This window comes from Carica papaya, chromosome 9 (genome assembly GCF_054855325.1).
Source record: "Carica papaya isolate Zhongbai chromosome 9, ASM5485532v1, whole genome shotgun sequence".
Classification (NCBI taxonomy): domain Eukaryota; kingdom Viridiplantae; phylum Streptophyta; class Magnoliopsida; order Brassicales; family Caricaceae; genus Carica; species Carica papaya.
In genome coordinates this window covers 24567962-24584533 of record NC_142317.1, presented here as the reverse complement: position 1 = coordinate 24584533, position 16572 = coordinate 24567962, and the positions used below count along the sequence as shown (strand labels likewise).

Genomic DNA, 16572 nt, shown 5'->3' with positions numbered 1-16572 from the left:
GATCACAAAAAATTATCTTCTTTAAAAAAAAAAAATCCACAGAGAATGGAAGCTACACATCTTCAATTCCATCAAAATTAATTAAATTTAAAATTTACTGTTTCAATTTTACCTAAAAAATTTCATCTCTTCTTCCACTTCCATAATTTTGCTTTCCCTACGTTTTTTTTTTTTTTAAATTATAATTTTGAAATTGGAACATTGTTCTAACATAATATTGATTTATGCGAACATCGCACGATAATAAAGCTAATTAGATTTTCCGTCCATGTATATGTATAGATTGGAGTGAGTTGCACCAGTGTGCACACATTTTTGTGAAGAACGAAATATGATACCTCGATGCATCAGCAATTACAAGAACTCTGCTCAAACATAACTAAAACATTTACCCAAATAGATCACACAATGTTCTTAATCATTAGTTCCGATATCAAACCCTCTTTTATTTCTCACATCTTGCTGCAATCGTAGATTTTACATTCTGGTTTCAAGAGGAACTATCACAGCTTCGAAGGAGACTGGTACCAGCCCCATGGATCAGGGGAGACATACTGAGTTACCTGCTTCACACTCAAGTAATTCTCAAGTCCCCTACAAAAGCACACACAAATTGGATTCTGTTGTTAACCGTCCTTTCATAATCTTGGATGTCTCAAGCATCTCATGCTCGTTCCTCAAAAAAAAGAAAAGCATCTTGGGTTCAAGCAATTGCAAGTATAAGTGAGTCAAATATTCATTTGTGTTTACATGAATTCTCTATTCAGAAACCCTTGACAAAAAGGAACCAAATTACTTGTTTTTTACTTGAGTAATCTAGATAAAAATGTTAGTTGAATCCGTTATCCAGATAATAAGAAACATACCATTCACCTAGTTCTCGTCCAAAGCCACTACGCTTGTTGCCACCCCATGGGGCCTGACAGAAGCATGGCTGTGAGCAATTAATCCATACAATACCTGCCTGAAATGCCTGAGCAGGAAAAGAGAAAAGCCAATTCATTTTCAATATTAGATAATCCCCAACAAAAATATGCCACTATATGGTGGCGTGGGGCACGGAACAATGGTTGTAACTTCAACAAAAATGAATCCTACCTTGCTTACTCGGTCACACCTCTCAGGATCTTTGGATATCACAGCAGCACCTAACCCATAACTGTCAAACACCAATAGGTTGTCGGGCATGACCATCCCACATCAAAACCAGACCAAAGGGAAAGGGGAATTTAAAAGGGAGAGCTTCCCAGTGAAACAAATTGAAGGAATGAAAGAAAAATAATCATGTCCAGATAAAAACAATCAACTTACTGGGTATCATTTGCCAATTGAATGGCTTCTTCTTCAGTGGAAAATGTCTTAACACATAGAACAGGTCCAAAAACTTCCTCTCTCCAGATTTGCATGGAGTTAGTTACATCAGTAATGATTGTTGGTTCAATAAAAAATCCCGTCTTCAAATGCTGCAAAATGTTTTTTTAAAAAAACTTCAATATCATAACAGATTGGAGAGAGAGAATGCCTGCAATGAAATGCAGGAAATCATACCTCAGGACGAGTGCCACCAGTCTGAATAGTTGCTCCTTCACTTTTTGCAGTTGAAATAAACTTTAGTATCTTCTCATACTGTAGCAGTAGACAGGTTATGAGTAAGCCATAAATGTTTTCCAGGGCAAGCTAAAATTTCTGGTCGATAGATGCACAAAACTGGACCGTTACATCGGGTGAAAATAGCCAAATCAAGTGCAATGTTCTTCAAAGAGAGAACTGAATTACCATACATGTAATGGTAAATCTGTGCTTAGAAAAAGAATACAGCAATGGACCATATACATACTCAACCCTACAGAAAAGAACCTGAAGCAAACTACAGTTTAGTATAATGTTAAGTATGGAAAGGCTAAAACATAAATTTGATCCCTGAACTATTTATTTTTGTTCAATTTGGTCTCTGCCTTGATTTTGCGTCAAATTAATCGATGTACATTTATAAAATTTGCTATTTTAATCTCTCTCCATTATTAACTATAAACATCGTTAGCTTAGGGGTCACGTATCAAATTTATTGACACGAGACAGGTTCTAATTGGTCCAATTATGTTGAATGCCACATCAAATGTTACATGACATCCAACGTAAAAAAGATAATTTATTTATGGACCAATTTGATCAGGTCCAAAATGTAAAAGAAAAAAAGAATGCTTCTCTCTCTTTCTCCTCATCTCTCTCCTCATTTCAATTTGCTTCTCTCTCTTATTTTGGACCTTAGTATAGCTTTCTATTGTTTTCTTGAAAATTTTTTTATGGGAAACAAACATGGGGTTTTGCAACATAATGAGAGAACAAAGAACTCATCAAACGGATTCAATAGCGATATGATGGCCCTCGAAGCAACCAAGGACCTCACCTTCCCACATCCTTAAAGCCCCTCTGAAATCTCCTCCTTTCTCTGTCTCCTGCATCAATACTCTCCAGTCTCATCCACTTTCCTTGCGTCTGCAACACCACTGTTGAGTACAACATGTTGAAATCCAACACTGCCATCCCCTCAATCAGCTTCTCTGCCTCCTCCTCCTCCTCATCTCCATCGACCCCGCCCTTTTCTGGCTTTTCTAAATCTGCCACTACAAAAAAAGAACATTGTTTTCCTTCCCTTTCCTTTGCTTTCTCTTTGCATTTCCATGACCTACTTTATGTTTCTTGCGTTGGCATCTTGGAAAGGATGCTTTATTTGCTTTCTTTTAATTAACAATTTTCTGTTTGGGGAAGCAAGAGAGAGAAGCAGATTACGAGAAGAGAGATGAGGAAGAAGAGAAGGAAGAGAGAGAGAAACCCTGTCGGTTCTTTTTTTTAAAAAAATTTTCAACATATTCAAACCAGTTCAAGTTAAATTATTTTTCATATGAGATGCCATGTGACGTTTGATGTAATATTCAACTTACAATCAAACTAATCAGAAGCCGGCATGTATCAACAAATTTAACATATAACACCGACATTAATAGCACTAACAGTTAATAACAAGAGAAATGGAACTAAAAAATCTTTTAAATGTATAGAAACAAATTTGATGCAAAATCGAATTGAATAAAAATAAATGGTACAAGAACCAAATTTAGATTTTAGCATGTATGAAGATACTACAATAATTTCTAACAATAGCTGTTCTTGTCAACTTCATTAAATCATGCACGTTGATATACGTAAATGTACCCAAATTCATGAACAAATCTCAATTTTAAGAAAATCTTATTTGCATATTCCTGTTTCATGCATAGAAGACCAGAGACTAGAGTCAGTAATCACAAGAACAAAAAGAAAAAGAGCAAACTACATGAATATTCTTGGAGTAAAAATCTTATCAATTAACTGAACTATTACAAGATGGTGAAAAATATGGCCCCAAAACAAGCAGCAAAATTAAGGCTAACTATCTGCAATTTCACAATAACTATTGACTCCGAACTTCTAGTGAATCCTTTGCAGTGTCATTCATAATTGTGATTTTTCCTTTTTTGGGTTGATGTTAAAATGTTAATGCATCCTGGGAAAAAGAAGCAGCAATAAACCAAAATTAAAACAGGATTCTTACCTGGCCCCGACTGACAATAGGACCAAGCCTGCAACCTTCTTCCAAGGGATCTGAAACCTTAATGTTTTTGCTCCATTTCACAAGTCTATCAAGCAATTCTGATGCAATACTTTCCTGATATTTTTCAAGAAAATGTGAAGAATGAATTAAGAGAAAGACTAAACTAAAACCATTCCTCCTCGATCAATACACTGATTCTGTTCATTTTAAGTGGTGAGATCTATTAGCAAATTAAAAAGACGGAGAAGATTTGTCGCAAACATTTCTATTGGGTCAAAGGTCCAGATTATCAGAATCATTGAACAATAGAAATAAATATTGAAATATTTCTGGGTTGTCTTTGTTTATGGCAGATAACCTCGAGAGGCTAGCAGGTGAATATATGTTTATTTTGGCAGCTAAATTTGCTAAGTTCAAGCAAAAAGGTTACCTCATCATTTTCTTTGTTACTCTTTGGATAGGTAATGTTCTGGGACTGAACATTTTTCTCCACTAAAGTTTCAATTCGCATTTGGTCAGGTGTCTTGCATGTAGTAGGAAGTGTACGCTAGGGCTAGCCTGTTGGCTTCTGTTTTTGTGCACAATTGATTTGCAGGCTTATGCTGTCTTCAGGTAGCTTGTTAGACCGACAGGTTACTATAGACTGTTTTCAGTTTTATTAGATTACATGCATAAGTTAAGGTGATTCCAATGTTCTACTAGCAAAACCATAGACAGAATACCAAGACCTATTCTTGTTTTATCGCGTCTTGTTTGATGCAAAACCAGTCTCAATATCACAAAATCATAATCGAATTCAAGTATTGAAACCCCATACCAAATAAAAAGACAGTTTTAACAACACCAGAAAGACTTAAACAGCAGGTGAAAAAGTATCGATGGACTGTTCTTAAACAATATACTAGGAAGTAGGGAGGGGAGTGATGGCACATAGCCATGATAGGGTTTCATTAATTCTTCGAGTATTTTTAGTTTATTATTTAAGAGTCTGATTAGATTTACGAAGTTATTTTTATTAGTATTTTTTATTGGTATTAGGATTACTATTTCCTAATTTCATTCTTTTTAGAAAAAATTACTTAGATTATTATAAATACCTCGTAATTTCACTTATTAATTATCCAAGTATTCAATAATAGTTTTTTGAATCACTTGCTGGAGGTAGTAGACACTGCCGCCGCCACCAGTTTTAGAAAGATCCAATTGACCAAACCCTGAAGTCCCACCGCAAAACTCCAACCCAAACCATCATACTCACTAATGGAATCTCCCACAACTGCTGTCTCTCGCAAATTCGTACTATTGTATCATCATGTCCTACACCGGCCTCAAATATGAGTTCAACACATCCAGTTGAGCTGCCTACCAAATAGCCGCTGTCCTTCACTGACCGGAAGCCGACACGTGAAGCGTACACACAGTCAGCCGCGAGTTAAGCAGCCTGCCAATCACCTGGTGGAGGTGCTCAACACCACCACCACCAACTCCAAGAAGACCCAATCGACCAACCCCCAAAGCTCTGCCACAAAACTCCACTTGAAACCACCAAACTTGCCAGTGAAAGCCCCATAACTATTGTCTCTTGCGAATCCACACTTCTGCACCATTGCATCCTATACCGGCCTTAAATATGAGTTTACCACTGATATTTGAGCCACCACCATCCAGTGATCGGAAGCTAGTGCGTGAAGTCCACGTGTGGCCAACTGCAAGTTGAGCCGTCTACCAATCACTTATTGGAGGTGGTCGACACTATCACCACCACCAACTCCAAAAAGGCCCGATCGACCAACCCCCGAAACCCCGCCACAAAACTCCACCAGAAACTGCCACGCTTGCTGGTAGAAACTCCTACAGCCGCTACCACTTGCGAATTCGCACTTCTGCACCATCGCATCTTACACCAACCTCAAATATATATATATATATATTGAGATAAAAGCATGTGATGTAATGATGTAATGGCGCCAAGGGGGCGCCGCCCATGTACAAAAACAAGTATAGATTAATTAAAATATCTATAATGGAGTCAAAATCATCTAAACTATCAAAGTTATGCCCCAAAATAATTGAACCAGAATATCTAAACCGACCTCAAATATGAGTTCAATACCTCTAGTTGAATTGCTTGCCAAATGATCACCATCGTCCAGTGACCGAAAGTTGGCACGTGAAGCCCATGTGTGGCGACCGCAAGTTGAATTGCCTGCCAATCGCCTATTGGAGGTGGTCAACACTGCCACCACCACCAACTCTCGAGGGGCAAGGTCGGTCGATCAACTCTTGAAGCCCCTACAGCAAAAAAGTCCACTAAAAATCACACTGCTGCCTCTCGCAAATAAGTACTTCCACACCGTCACATCCTACATTGACCTTAAATCTGAGTTTAGCACCTCCAGTTCAGCCATATGCCAAATGACTACCACCATCCCAATGGCTAGAAGGCAGTGCGTGAAGCTCATGGTCGACCATTCACGAGCTGAGCCATCAACCAATCACCTGTTGGAGATTGTCAACAATACCACCACCACCAGGTCTTGACAAGGTCGATCGACCAACCCTAAAGCCCCACCGCAAAACTCCATTGAAAACTACCATACTCCTTAGTAGAAGCTCCTAAAGCCGTTGTGATGAGGATGTGGGTTTTTTTGATCCTCGGGTTCTGCATCATGTTGTCTCTCGTGAATCTGCACTTCAATACCATTGAGTCCTACACCAACCTCAAATATGAGTTCGGCACCCTTGGTTGAGTCGTTTGCCAAATGGCGGCTCCCGTCTAGTCACCGAAAGTAGGTGAATGAAGCCCACACGCGGCCAACCACGAGTTGAAATGTTTGCCAATTACATGCTGGAGGTGGTCAATACTGCTACCACCACCAGTTCCAGAAATGCCCGATTGACTGACCCCCAACGCCCCACCATAAAACTCCACGGGAACCCCTACACTTACTAGCAGAAGCTACCACAGCAGCTGCCTCATGCGAATCCACATTTCAAGGACCATCATGTCCTACACTAGTCTCAAATCCGAGTTCAGCATCTCCAATTGAGTCACCTGCCAAATGGTCATCACCATCTGGTGACTAGAAGCCGACGCGTAAAACCCACGTGCAATCAGCCACAAAGTGAGCTGCCCGCCAATCACTTGCTAGACGCGGTTGACATTGCCACCATCACTAGCTCCAAAAAAACTCAATCAACCAAACCCCATATTCCTGTTGCAGAACTCCACAAGACTGCCACTTGCCTGCAGAAGCTCCTACAATCATTACCTCTTGCGGAACTGCACTTCTACAACGTTGTGTCCTACACTAGTCTCAAATCTAAGTTTAACACCTCCAATTGAGCCATCTGCCATATCACTGCTGCATGAAGCCCATGCGTGGCCAGCCGCAAGTAAGCCCTGTGCATTCTGTTTTGTTTTAGCTTCTATGATCATTCTTACCTCACTTTTAAATAGACATTTAGCTTCACCAATGGTGACTAAAGCTGAATTAAATATTAAATTTGAGACATTTCAGACTTAATACTAGATTGGAAGTAATGTAAAATTCTATTAAAGAAGATTGATGTTGTACTACTACATTTCAACCCTTGTTATTTGTGGACCAAAAGCCAAAAAGCTTGTCATCGACGAGGGAAATTGCATGAATTAGTGTCGGCTTCGACCTTAGAGCGTCTCAAATTTTCAACAAAACTATAACCACAACCATACAAAGTAGCATAGATTGGCGAACAACAACATTGGTAGCTCAATAATGTATTGTCTCTTCCAAAGTAGTAAATACAAAGATGCCATCTAATGTGATGTTGTCCCCATGCAAGTAACTCATATTCTTCTTGGTTGCTCTTAGCTATATTATTGTAACGGACACCGTAATGGAAGGAAATACATATTCTTTTTCCATGGAAAAAAGAGATGTTCTCCTGGAATCCATGAGCACAAAAGATATCAGAAACTTCAAAACCAAAAAGGCTGTAAAAATTGCAATAGCTGGTTACAAGAAAGAACTTCATCTTTTGTCAAGAAAGCAGTTTGAAGCAGAAGGTAAAGAATAAAAAATTGTTTATGCTCTAGTAAGTCAGGGTGTAAAAGAACCAATAACTTGTTTAATAAAAAACAACAACAACAAAAGTGACTAGCCTACTGCCTAACTTTTCTGATATTGCTCCACTAGATTTGCCAAATGGACTGACTTCATTTTGTAGCATTCAACATGGGGTTGACTTAGTTTCGGGACCTCAATTGCTAACTTACCAGCATACCGTATGAATCCAAGTGAACATGTTGAGCTTAAACAATAAGTTGACAAATTAATATCTAAAAGGTTTATACAAGAAAGTTTAAGCCCATGTGCTTGATGATCCCTGTAAGCATCTATGACTAAATGGTTAAAGTGTCCAACTCATAATTGGCAAATTCATAGGTTGTTCCTACTAGATGCATGCCAATGGGACCCTCCAATAAGTCTATGATAGCATTATTCACATTCAAGAACGACAGGACCTAAAAGATGTTGTTGATAGCTGCGCAATCAACAAGATTACCATCAAGTATAGATTCCCCATACCTTTTCTTAATGATTATGTTAGATCTCATGACAGGCTCGGCATATTTTTATAAGATAGATTTGAAGAATAATATTATTAAATCCGAGTTAAGGCTAGGAGATAAAACAATTTCTATGGTGAAATATCGATTTTATTAACCAAGCATAAAAAGAGATGTGGCTCGAACAGTTGATAGATATTGTATCTTTCAAATCTACAAAGGAAAGAAGCATAATACTGGTCTATACACACCACTACCTGAACTCCATGAGCCACGGGCAGATATAAGCATGGACTTTGTGCTTGGGTTGCCAAAAACAAAGGAGCCACTATTCAATATTTGTGGTAGTACATAAGTTTTCTAAAATGACTCATTTCACACCATGTGCGAAGATGTTTGATGCTTCTCATATGGTCAAACTGTTCTTCATAGAAGTAGTTCCCTTACATGGGCTACCCTAAGTCCATTATTTCTGATCGTGATACAAAATTTGTAAGTTACTTTTGGCATACCTTGTGGAAGATGTAGCATACTTAACTAAAATATTCTACACTTTTTCATCCACAAACTGATAGACAAACTTAAGTTATTAACATGAGCTTGGGAAACCTAATTTGGTGTTGTGCGCGCGATCATGTTACCAATTGGGATCTTGTTCTTTCAGTTGGGGAATTTGCTAACAATAGTTTAGTAAGTCGAAGCACAGAATCGGTCTTTTTGAATGCTTTATGGGTATACAACTAAGGAAACTTATTAATTTGGTTCCTTCCCCATTGAATGCTCATCTTACCATTGAGACAAGATTTTGCTAAACATTTATGTGACATAAAATGCAGAAGTTAGACGAATAGAATTATTTTAAGTAATTAAGCATATAAAGCTTTTGTTGATATAAAAAGAAAACTTGCTGACTTTAATGAGGGAGATATGGTTATGGTACGCCTAAAATCCGAAAGGTTTCTTAAGGGTGTCTACAAGAAACTTCATTCCAAAAACAGTGGTCTTCTCAAGAAGATTAGTTCAAATGCTTACGTTATTGATTTAGTAGAAGATATGAGTATAAGTAAGGTATTCAATATTGAGGACCTTCATATCAAGGAGGTGACCTTACAGTTTCTCATGATAGAATACTAATCGCTCATCAGATAATGCAAATATCAAAGAAAAGATTAAAGATATTGTTAGCAACAAGGAATGGTATTTATCACAATTTTCTAGTAAAATGAAAAGGATGTCCTCAAATTGATTGCAATTGGATCACAGAAATGAGGCTAGACCTTGTCATGCATGCCACATTCTACGATTCCAACTCAATGGAGCTGAGTTTTCCACACCTTGTCATGCATGCCACATTCTATAATTTCAAGTTAATGGAGCCGAGTTTTCCACACCTCCTCCTCCCCCCCCACCCCACTCCCGATTTTATTTATTGTTGGAATATTTTTAGCTTACTATTTAATACTCTTATTAGAGCTAGGAATTTATTTTTACTTGTATTATTATGTAGTTGTATTAGGATTAGCATTCTTAATTCTATTGGAGTACTCTTTCCTACTTCAATTCTAGTTTAAACAAGTTACTTAGAGATTACTATAAATAATTTTATAATTTCACTTATTAATCATCCAAGTATTCAATAATAATTTTTTGAAACTTTCTCATAATTGATTGTGTGATTCAATCAACCCTTACGTGTGGTGCATCAAAACCCAAGACGTGATATCTAGGTTTTTTTTCCCAACTTCTTAGTAGGCAAATTACCCCAAATTTGTCCTACATCAAGGAAAGAACTAAAGTCAAGCAGAAGTACATAATAAAATATGGATAATTTTAACTACATGCTTACATGCACAATTAGACGGGATGTTGCACTGCAAATCTGACCATTTGTCCAGAAGCAGCCAAAGAGGATCCATTCGGCAGCTGTTCCAACATAAATTTCAAAAAAAAATATAACTAGAAAAACAACTGGATAGATAAGTGCTTAACTTTTTGATATGACTGGTGCAACATGAGTGGAAGTGTATGAACAAATTTGTTTTTTAAAAGGTTATTCAAATTTCTGAGACATAAGGCAGTTCAATGCTTAAAATAGAACTTCAGAGAATCAGAAAGCACTCACCAATATCAAGATCAATATCATCAAAAACAACAATTGGGCTTTTTCCACCAAGTTCTAAAGAGACGGGCTACCACAAAACAACACACAATGTATCATGCACATACCATATTTGATCAAGAAAAGAAGGGCAGAGAGAACGAAAAAAAATTAGTATTTTTAACCTACCTTCACCAATTGAGCTGCAGCAGTCATTACCTTGCTGCCTGTGGCTGAGCTTCCAGTGAATGCAATCTGCTAAGAACTAACATGTTAGCTGCTATAGCAACTATGATTATTTAAACAAAGATATTGAGATAAAAAAATTTCCAAATAGGTATTAAGGTTTATCTTCATAATGGAAGATGGCAAAGAAAGAATTTTGACCTTGGCGACATCGGGATGAGAAGCCAAAGATGCACCTGCTTCAGGGCCCAATCCAGTCAGAATATTGAGAACACCAGGAGGAAGACCCACCTCTCGACAAATATCAGCAAGCTCCAAACAGGTCCTGAAAGTGAAAACATAATGAGCATGCAACTTCACATCAATAGCAAAAGTGATGTAAAAAGCAAGTTAACATAAATTTACATACATAGATGCCAATTCAGATGGCTTTAGTATTGCAGTGCATCCAGCAGCAAGGGCAGGAGCCACTTTCCATGTGGCCATCAACAAGGGGTAATTCCTTCAACAAAAAGGAAAAGCAGAAAATTCAGCAAAATCACATACATAATGTTGACAAAGATAAAAGATGCCAACATCATTTCAACATCCAAAACCGGTTAAGATCAAATGTTCCAAACCGCATATAGTTAGACCAGGGAAGAAATTTAAGAAAGAGGACAATTTAGTAAGTACATGTTATAAATCAGTAAAAAGGGAGTTTGCACTGGTTCACCAGCGTCAAAGGAGGGTTCAAGGGAAGAAATCAACATGATTTATCATTTCTGGCTTTCTTTAACTTTTATTTAATTATGTTGTCTTGGATTTATGTAATCAAATAACTGTTTTGGTTGTTTTTTTATATAATAGGATATAGACAGTTCGAATACGTTTGAAGAAGAGCCTACAGATGTAAAACTATTTAGAATTAGTCGTTACCAAAACAAGATGCTTACTTGGTATTTAGCACTTTTAATTCTCTTTTCTGTTAATAAGATTCAATGGCGCTCTCTAATGAACTCTTAAAGCCATCATTGACAATAAGTAGAAAAGGGAAGAATTAGTGTTCATTTGGATTTTTCAGGCCTATACGGATGCGGATTGTACACAGTCAACTGTCGACAAATGATCTACTACAACATACTATACCTTCCTTGAGAGCAAGTCAGTCATAAAATTGAACACAATCTGTGTAAGATGACAGAACTAAATATATTGAAGTCGAAAAATATTTTATCAAGGAAAAACTTGACAGTAGCCTAACATGTATTTCATACATATCTACCAATCCTCAACTAGTAGACGTGTTGACTAAAAACTTTGAGCAATTCAATATTTCAAGTTATTATTAGCAATTTGAGTATCAACAACATATATTCCCAGCTTGATAAGGAGTGTTAAAGAAAGTGTAACTTAAGTTACAGTGTACAAGGGTAAAATACATCTTTTCTTAGTAGGTTTCTATTCTAAAAACTTATATGTATAGGGTTTGATAGAAAATGACAAAGTATTACTCCAAGTAGTTGGCACTAATTCAGTTAGTTTCATTTTGAAATCTAGGGGAAAAGACGACATATAAAAAATTATTAAGCAACTATTATATTCTTCGGCAAGTAAAGAAACCAATTCTGACCAATGAGCTCCAAATACATAAGTTCTGAGCAATTTTTTGCATATGATAGAAAAACTATACATAATAATTTCTCGTAAAAGATCTAATAATTGTAAGAACTCAAAGATTTTTCAGAAAAAACGTGAGAAGTCAAATTAAGTTTCAGAAAATAGGGGATTTTCTAAACTAAGTTGTAAGTGTGGAAAGTTTAGAAGTTCAAGAATCATAAGGTTCATTATGTTATTTTGATAAGACATTGAAAGGCAGCTAGCTTTGAAATGTTAGTATCCGTGGTAAGTGGCTGTGAGGAGGAACAACAAGATAAGTGGCTGTGAGGAGGAACAGCAAGATCAACCTCAGACTATTCTGAAGCTGAAAGCTCTCTGTAAAAGTCGAGCAGCAGAGGACATTGTTCAAGCTTTAGTTGTAAAGAAACAAAATGCACCTTGCGCAAATTGATAAGGAAAGCTGACCATAGTATAAGTTTAAAGAAAAATGCAATATCCCCGAATAAGCAATACGTTAATGGAGGGATGAAATGTCATAAATAGTCAAGATGCAGTATGTACCATGGCGTAATCAGACCCACAACCCCAATAGGCTCCTTAAGAACATAACTCTTAAAAGTCTCCATAGGAAGAGAAATAGGGGCCTTCTGCTTGGCATCCAAACCTTCAGCAAGGTCTGCATAGTACTCAAAACATCCTGCAACATCATCCTTCACAACACGAACAAACACGTTAGCAGCATTCAGATGGTGAAATATAATATTTAGGAAGGGTCAAAATCATACCATGTCCCATGCTGCTTCATCAAGCGGTTTTCCACAATCAATTGCTTCAAGTTTTGCTAGTTGAGATTTTCTCTCCGTTACCTAGATCCAGACGTTAAATAATAAGCATGGACAAAAACTGTCAGAAAAAGTAAAAAAAAGATTACAGAACATTCATACATTTTTTACAAGATTATGAAGTAACAAGATTTCCTTTTTTGAAATTAATATAAGTAATTTGAATGAAGTACCTTGGCAGCAATAGCTCGCAAATACTTGGCACGAACAGCCCCAGAAGCCTTGGACCAATCCTCTCCTTTATTCCTAATAAAAGCTCTCCGAGCTGCAGCCACTGCAACCTCCACATCTTCCGGAGTAGCCGCCGGAATATCACCTAAAACACGATCCTCAAAACTTTTCACACTTTGGATTTTTAAGGCAGCCAAAAAATTTGAACATCTACACACCCGTTGGTCCCACAACTACATTTCCATAATCGGATTTAGGAAGATCCCAGTAGCCAGAAATCAGAAATCAGTATTATCTTTTATTATCCCGTGACATTACGTCTTGCTTGCTAGGGTAACATAAAAAGTTGAAGGCTCTCAACCTTAAACCGATAGGATATGAAAACCCTGTCTCAGTAGACTGAGAATATTCTCCTCTAATAACACTCCTTTATCTTGGTCGGCACACGACCAAAAGAATGGCCGAGCAAAAAGGGTAAAGTTGATACTAACACACTCAAAAGAAGTGGATGAAAAGCGGAAAACGGAAGATAAAAAATGAACGATCGGGTTGAATAACTCCGCAAATCCTAAAATTTCACATGCATATATACAGTATGATTGTCTAATGCTCCACATGAACAGAGAATAGAAAGATAGAGAGAGAGAGAAAGAGAAATGACCTATGGCCTCTTCGGTTGCGGGGTTGATGATGGGGATGCGTTTCCTGCAGATAGGCTGTACCCACTCGCCGTCGATGAACAGCTCACGTGGGGGAATTAGGTATTCCATTTTCTGTCTGCCTTTGATAGTCGAACGTGGATGAGATATGATGAGTATATGTTTTGATTCTTTTCCTTCACTTCATTATACTTCCAGAACTAATTTGTGTATATATATATATATCTTAGTACTGCAATCATGTCATCGTCATCATGTATCTTCTAAATTAATTAAAAAAGAAGCCAACAACGACACAAATCTTCTTTGATTATATCAGTTTTTATTTTAAATAAAATTATTTTCTCTTTCTACCTCAATCACACAGCCATCTTCATCTTCTCCCTGTAATCTTCTTCCGCGAGAAAATACGTTTGTATACTCGGTTAAACTAATAATTTATTTTTATTTTATTATATATAATATTAAATAAAAAAATAAAAAAAATATTTAACTTATAATTAAGTAATTTAATTTTTAAAATTATTTAAATTATAATTTTTAATAATTTATTTATTAAATATTAAAAAATAAATTTATTATAAAAAATAAAATTCTTTATTTATAATTATAAATTAAAAAAAATAACAGATTATCTATTATATAATATTTACTATTATTATTTTTATAACATAAATAAATAAATTTTATTGAGAATAATTTTTAATTTTGCTAATTTTTAAATAATTAAATAATTAGGTACATTCAATTAACTCATTTAACTCATAATTAAATCATTTAACTTGTAAAATTATTTAAACTAAAATTTTTAATAAATTTTTTTCTTAAATTATCAAAAAATAAATTTGGTATAAAGAATAAAAATTTAATTTTTAACAAAAATTCATTTAACTTATAATTAAGTTATTTAATTTATAAAAAAAATCTAACAAAAACTTGTTTTGTAACAGCCCCGGAAATTGTTAAAATGAAATGAGTATTTAAACATATAAAATGCGGAAGCGAGATCAAAATTTCAGTTAACATCCCTTACACGAAAACCAAAAACGTAGTTAAAATATAAAAAATTAAACTAACTAAAAGAGAAACTCGAAAATAAAACTATGAGTATGACTACAGAGTCTCTAGGCATCCCCTTCGTCGTCCTCCTGCGGAACGGGCTCGGAAACCATGTCTTCCTGATCTGAAATGGTTAAATAAGGAGTGAGCTACACTAGCCCAGTAAGAACATCACGATATCTCACCGTCACGGAGGTAAAGGTGGGTAGAAAAACACAAAAGACCAATGGAGCATGATTTACAACAAATCCTTTTATTTATGATAAAACCTTTACCATCCACTTACCTCGGTGGAATTCATGAAACAATATAAGAAAACAATAACATTATCACAATCATAAAAATATATAAGCTGTAAAACATAGAACTTATCACGCCTTTTGTAATTCAATCATTATATTACATATCCTTTTCTCATTTACCAGCCTACTAGTATCCATGGGGGTCCCTAAGGGTCCCGCTACCCGTTAACCTTTAACATTCATAATCAGTTTCCAGGGTCGTCCCCATACCCCGTCCGGTATGGGCGCCAAAACCATAAACTTCAATACCCCGTCCGGTATGAGGGTGAAACGGGGTATGGGCACCAAAACCATAAACCTCAATACCCCGTCCGGTATGAGGGTGAAACGGGCCGTCCCCATACCCCGTCCGGTATGGGCACCAAAACCATAAGATCTCCATACCCCGTCCGGCATGTGAGACCACAATCCCGGTAGGGTTCCCTACGGACCCGGTCCGTCCACCATCTCCCAGGATATCTAGTCAGGCTGACCCCATCATACAATTATCAGTCTACACAATCTTTCATTTTCCTTTTCCTCAATAAGCATCATCAATTCACATTTAAACAAGCAAATCGTAATTCATGTCAAACAGACAACATACAGTATCAGTTCTTCAGTCTTTCAACCCATAATTAATAAAACAGTAATATATGCACTCGAAACTATAAAACGAACACATCAAACCTCATAATGCATTTAAAGCTGTAAAACAGGCCAAATAACAGTAAATCATCAATCACACTAGACTCGGGCTCCATTAGCAACCTTAAGCAATTTCACACATGCGTTAATTCAAGAAATACCGTTTTATCATTTTGAACTTTAATACCGTGATAGGAAATAGGGTGAGGGGTCCTTACTTGTTTTCGGGATCCGAATACGATTCACAGTGCGCCTACAGGCCGTCCCTAATTTTCCCTGAATTTTTTTCCCGGGGAACTGAAACACACTAACGGTACCTGCACGTATTCCAAAAAATCTCAAATTAGGCTCAGGGCCCCTTTTTGGCCAATATCGCAACTCCGGCACGGCGGCTCCGCCGTGCTCCGGCGACGGCGCCGCCGCTTGCTGCGGCGATTCGCCTCGGGTTGGCTGTTTTCGGTCGTTTCCGGCCGAATTCGGCCACACTCGCATCGGTCCCTACGAGAAAACAACCCTAGGGCCCTCGGGGGGCCAAAAAATCACGGAGAAGCGGAGCTTACCGGCGGCGGCGCTCTCGGGTGCGGCGGCTCTCCAGCGAGGTTCGTGGTTTGGTGATTCGGCTCTGGTCAACCTGTAGAGAAAAGAATGGTGATCACGGTGATATAAAAATTGCATCAAACGGAGGCCGGGAAGGGCCTCGTCGGAGGTAAAAACCGAGAGGGGGCGCGGCGGCGCCGCTGGTCTTCGGCCGCGTATTCCGGCCGTTTGGCCAGGATTTTGGCTTCGATTTGGCCACAGGAGGAATCAGCGTAGAAAAACGAGTCGGGGGTATGAAATTTACCTCGATCGGCGGTCGGAAATTTCCCCGGTGCGGCGGCGGGTGGC

At 37.4% G+C, this 16572-nt stretch overlaps 1 protein-coding gene across 2 annotated transcripts; it reads right to left on the bottom strand.

Annotated features, from left to right (window-relative positions):
- Positions 1-244: 244 nt before the first annotated feature.
- ALDH10A9 (aldehyde dehydrogenase 10A9) lies at positions 245-13935 on the bottom strand. 2 transcript variants are annotated; one of them, XM_088210641.1, is made up of 16 exons: positions 13702-13935; positions 13043-13185; positions 12813-12893; positions 12589-12737; positions 10838-10930; positions 10630-10753; positions 10432-10497; positions 10267-10333; positions 9991-10067; positions 9837-9917; positions 3593-3706; positions 1549-1626; positions 1312-1463; positions 1099-1159; positions 867-973; positions 245-594 (listed from the first exon to the last, which is right to left on the bottom strand). In XM_088210641.1, the coding sequence occupies exons 1-16, from the start codon at positions 13808-13810 to the stop codon at positions 504-506; spliced, it is 1593 nt and encodes a 530-aa protein (XP_088066767.1). In that variant the 5' UTR covers positions 13811-13935; the 3' UTR covers positions 245-503. The 2 variants fall into 2 exon arrangements, with proteins under 2 accessions (XP_088066767.1, XP_088066768.1); XM_088210642.1 differs by lacking the exon at positions 9837-9917 and having other exon boundaries at positions 13702-13930.
- Positions 13936-16572: the final 2637 nt, after the last annotated feature.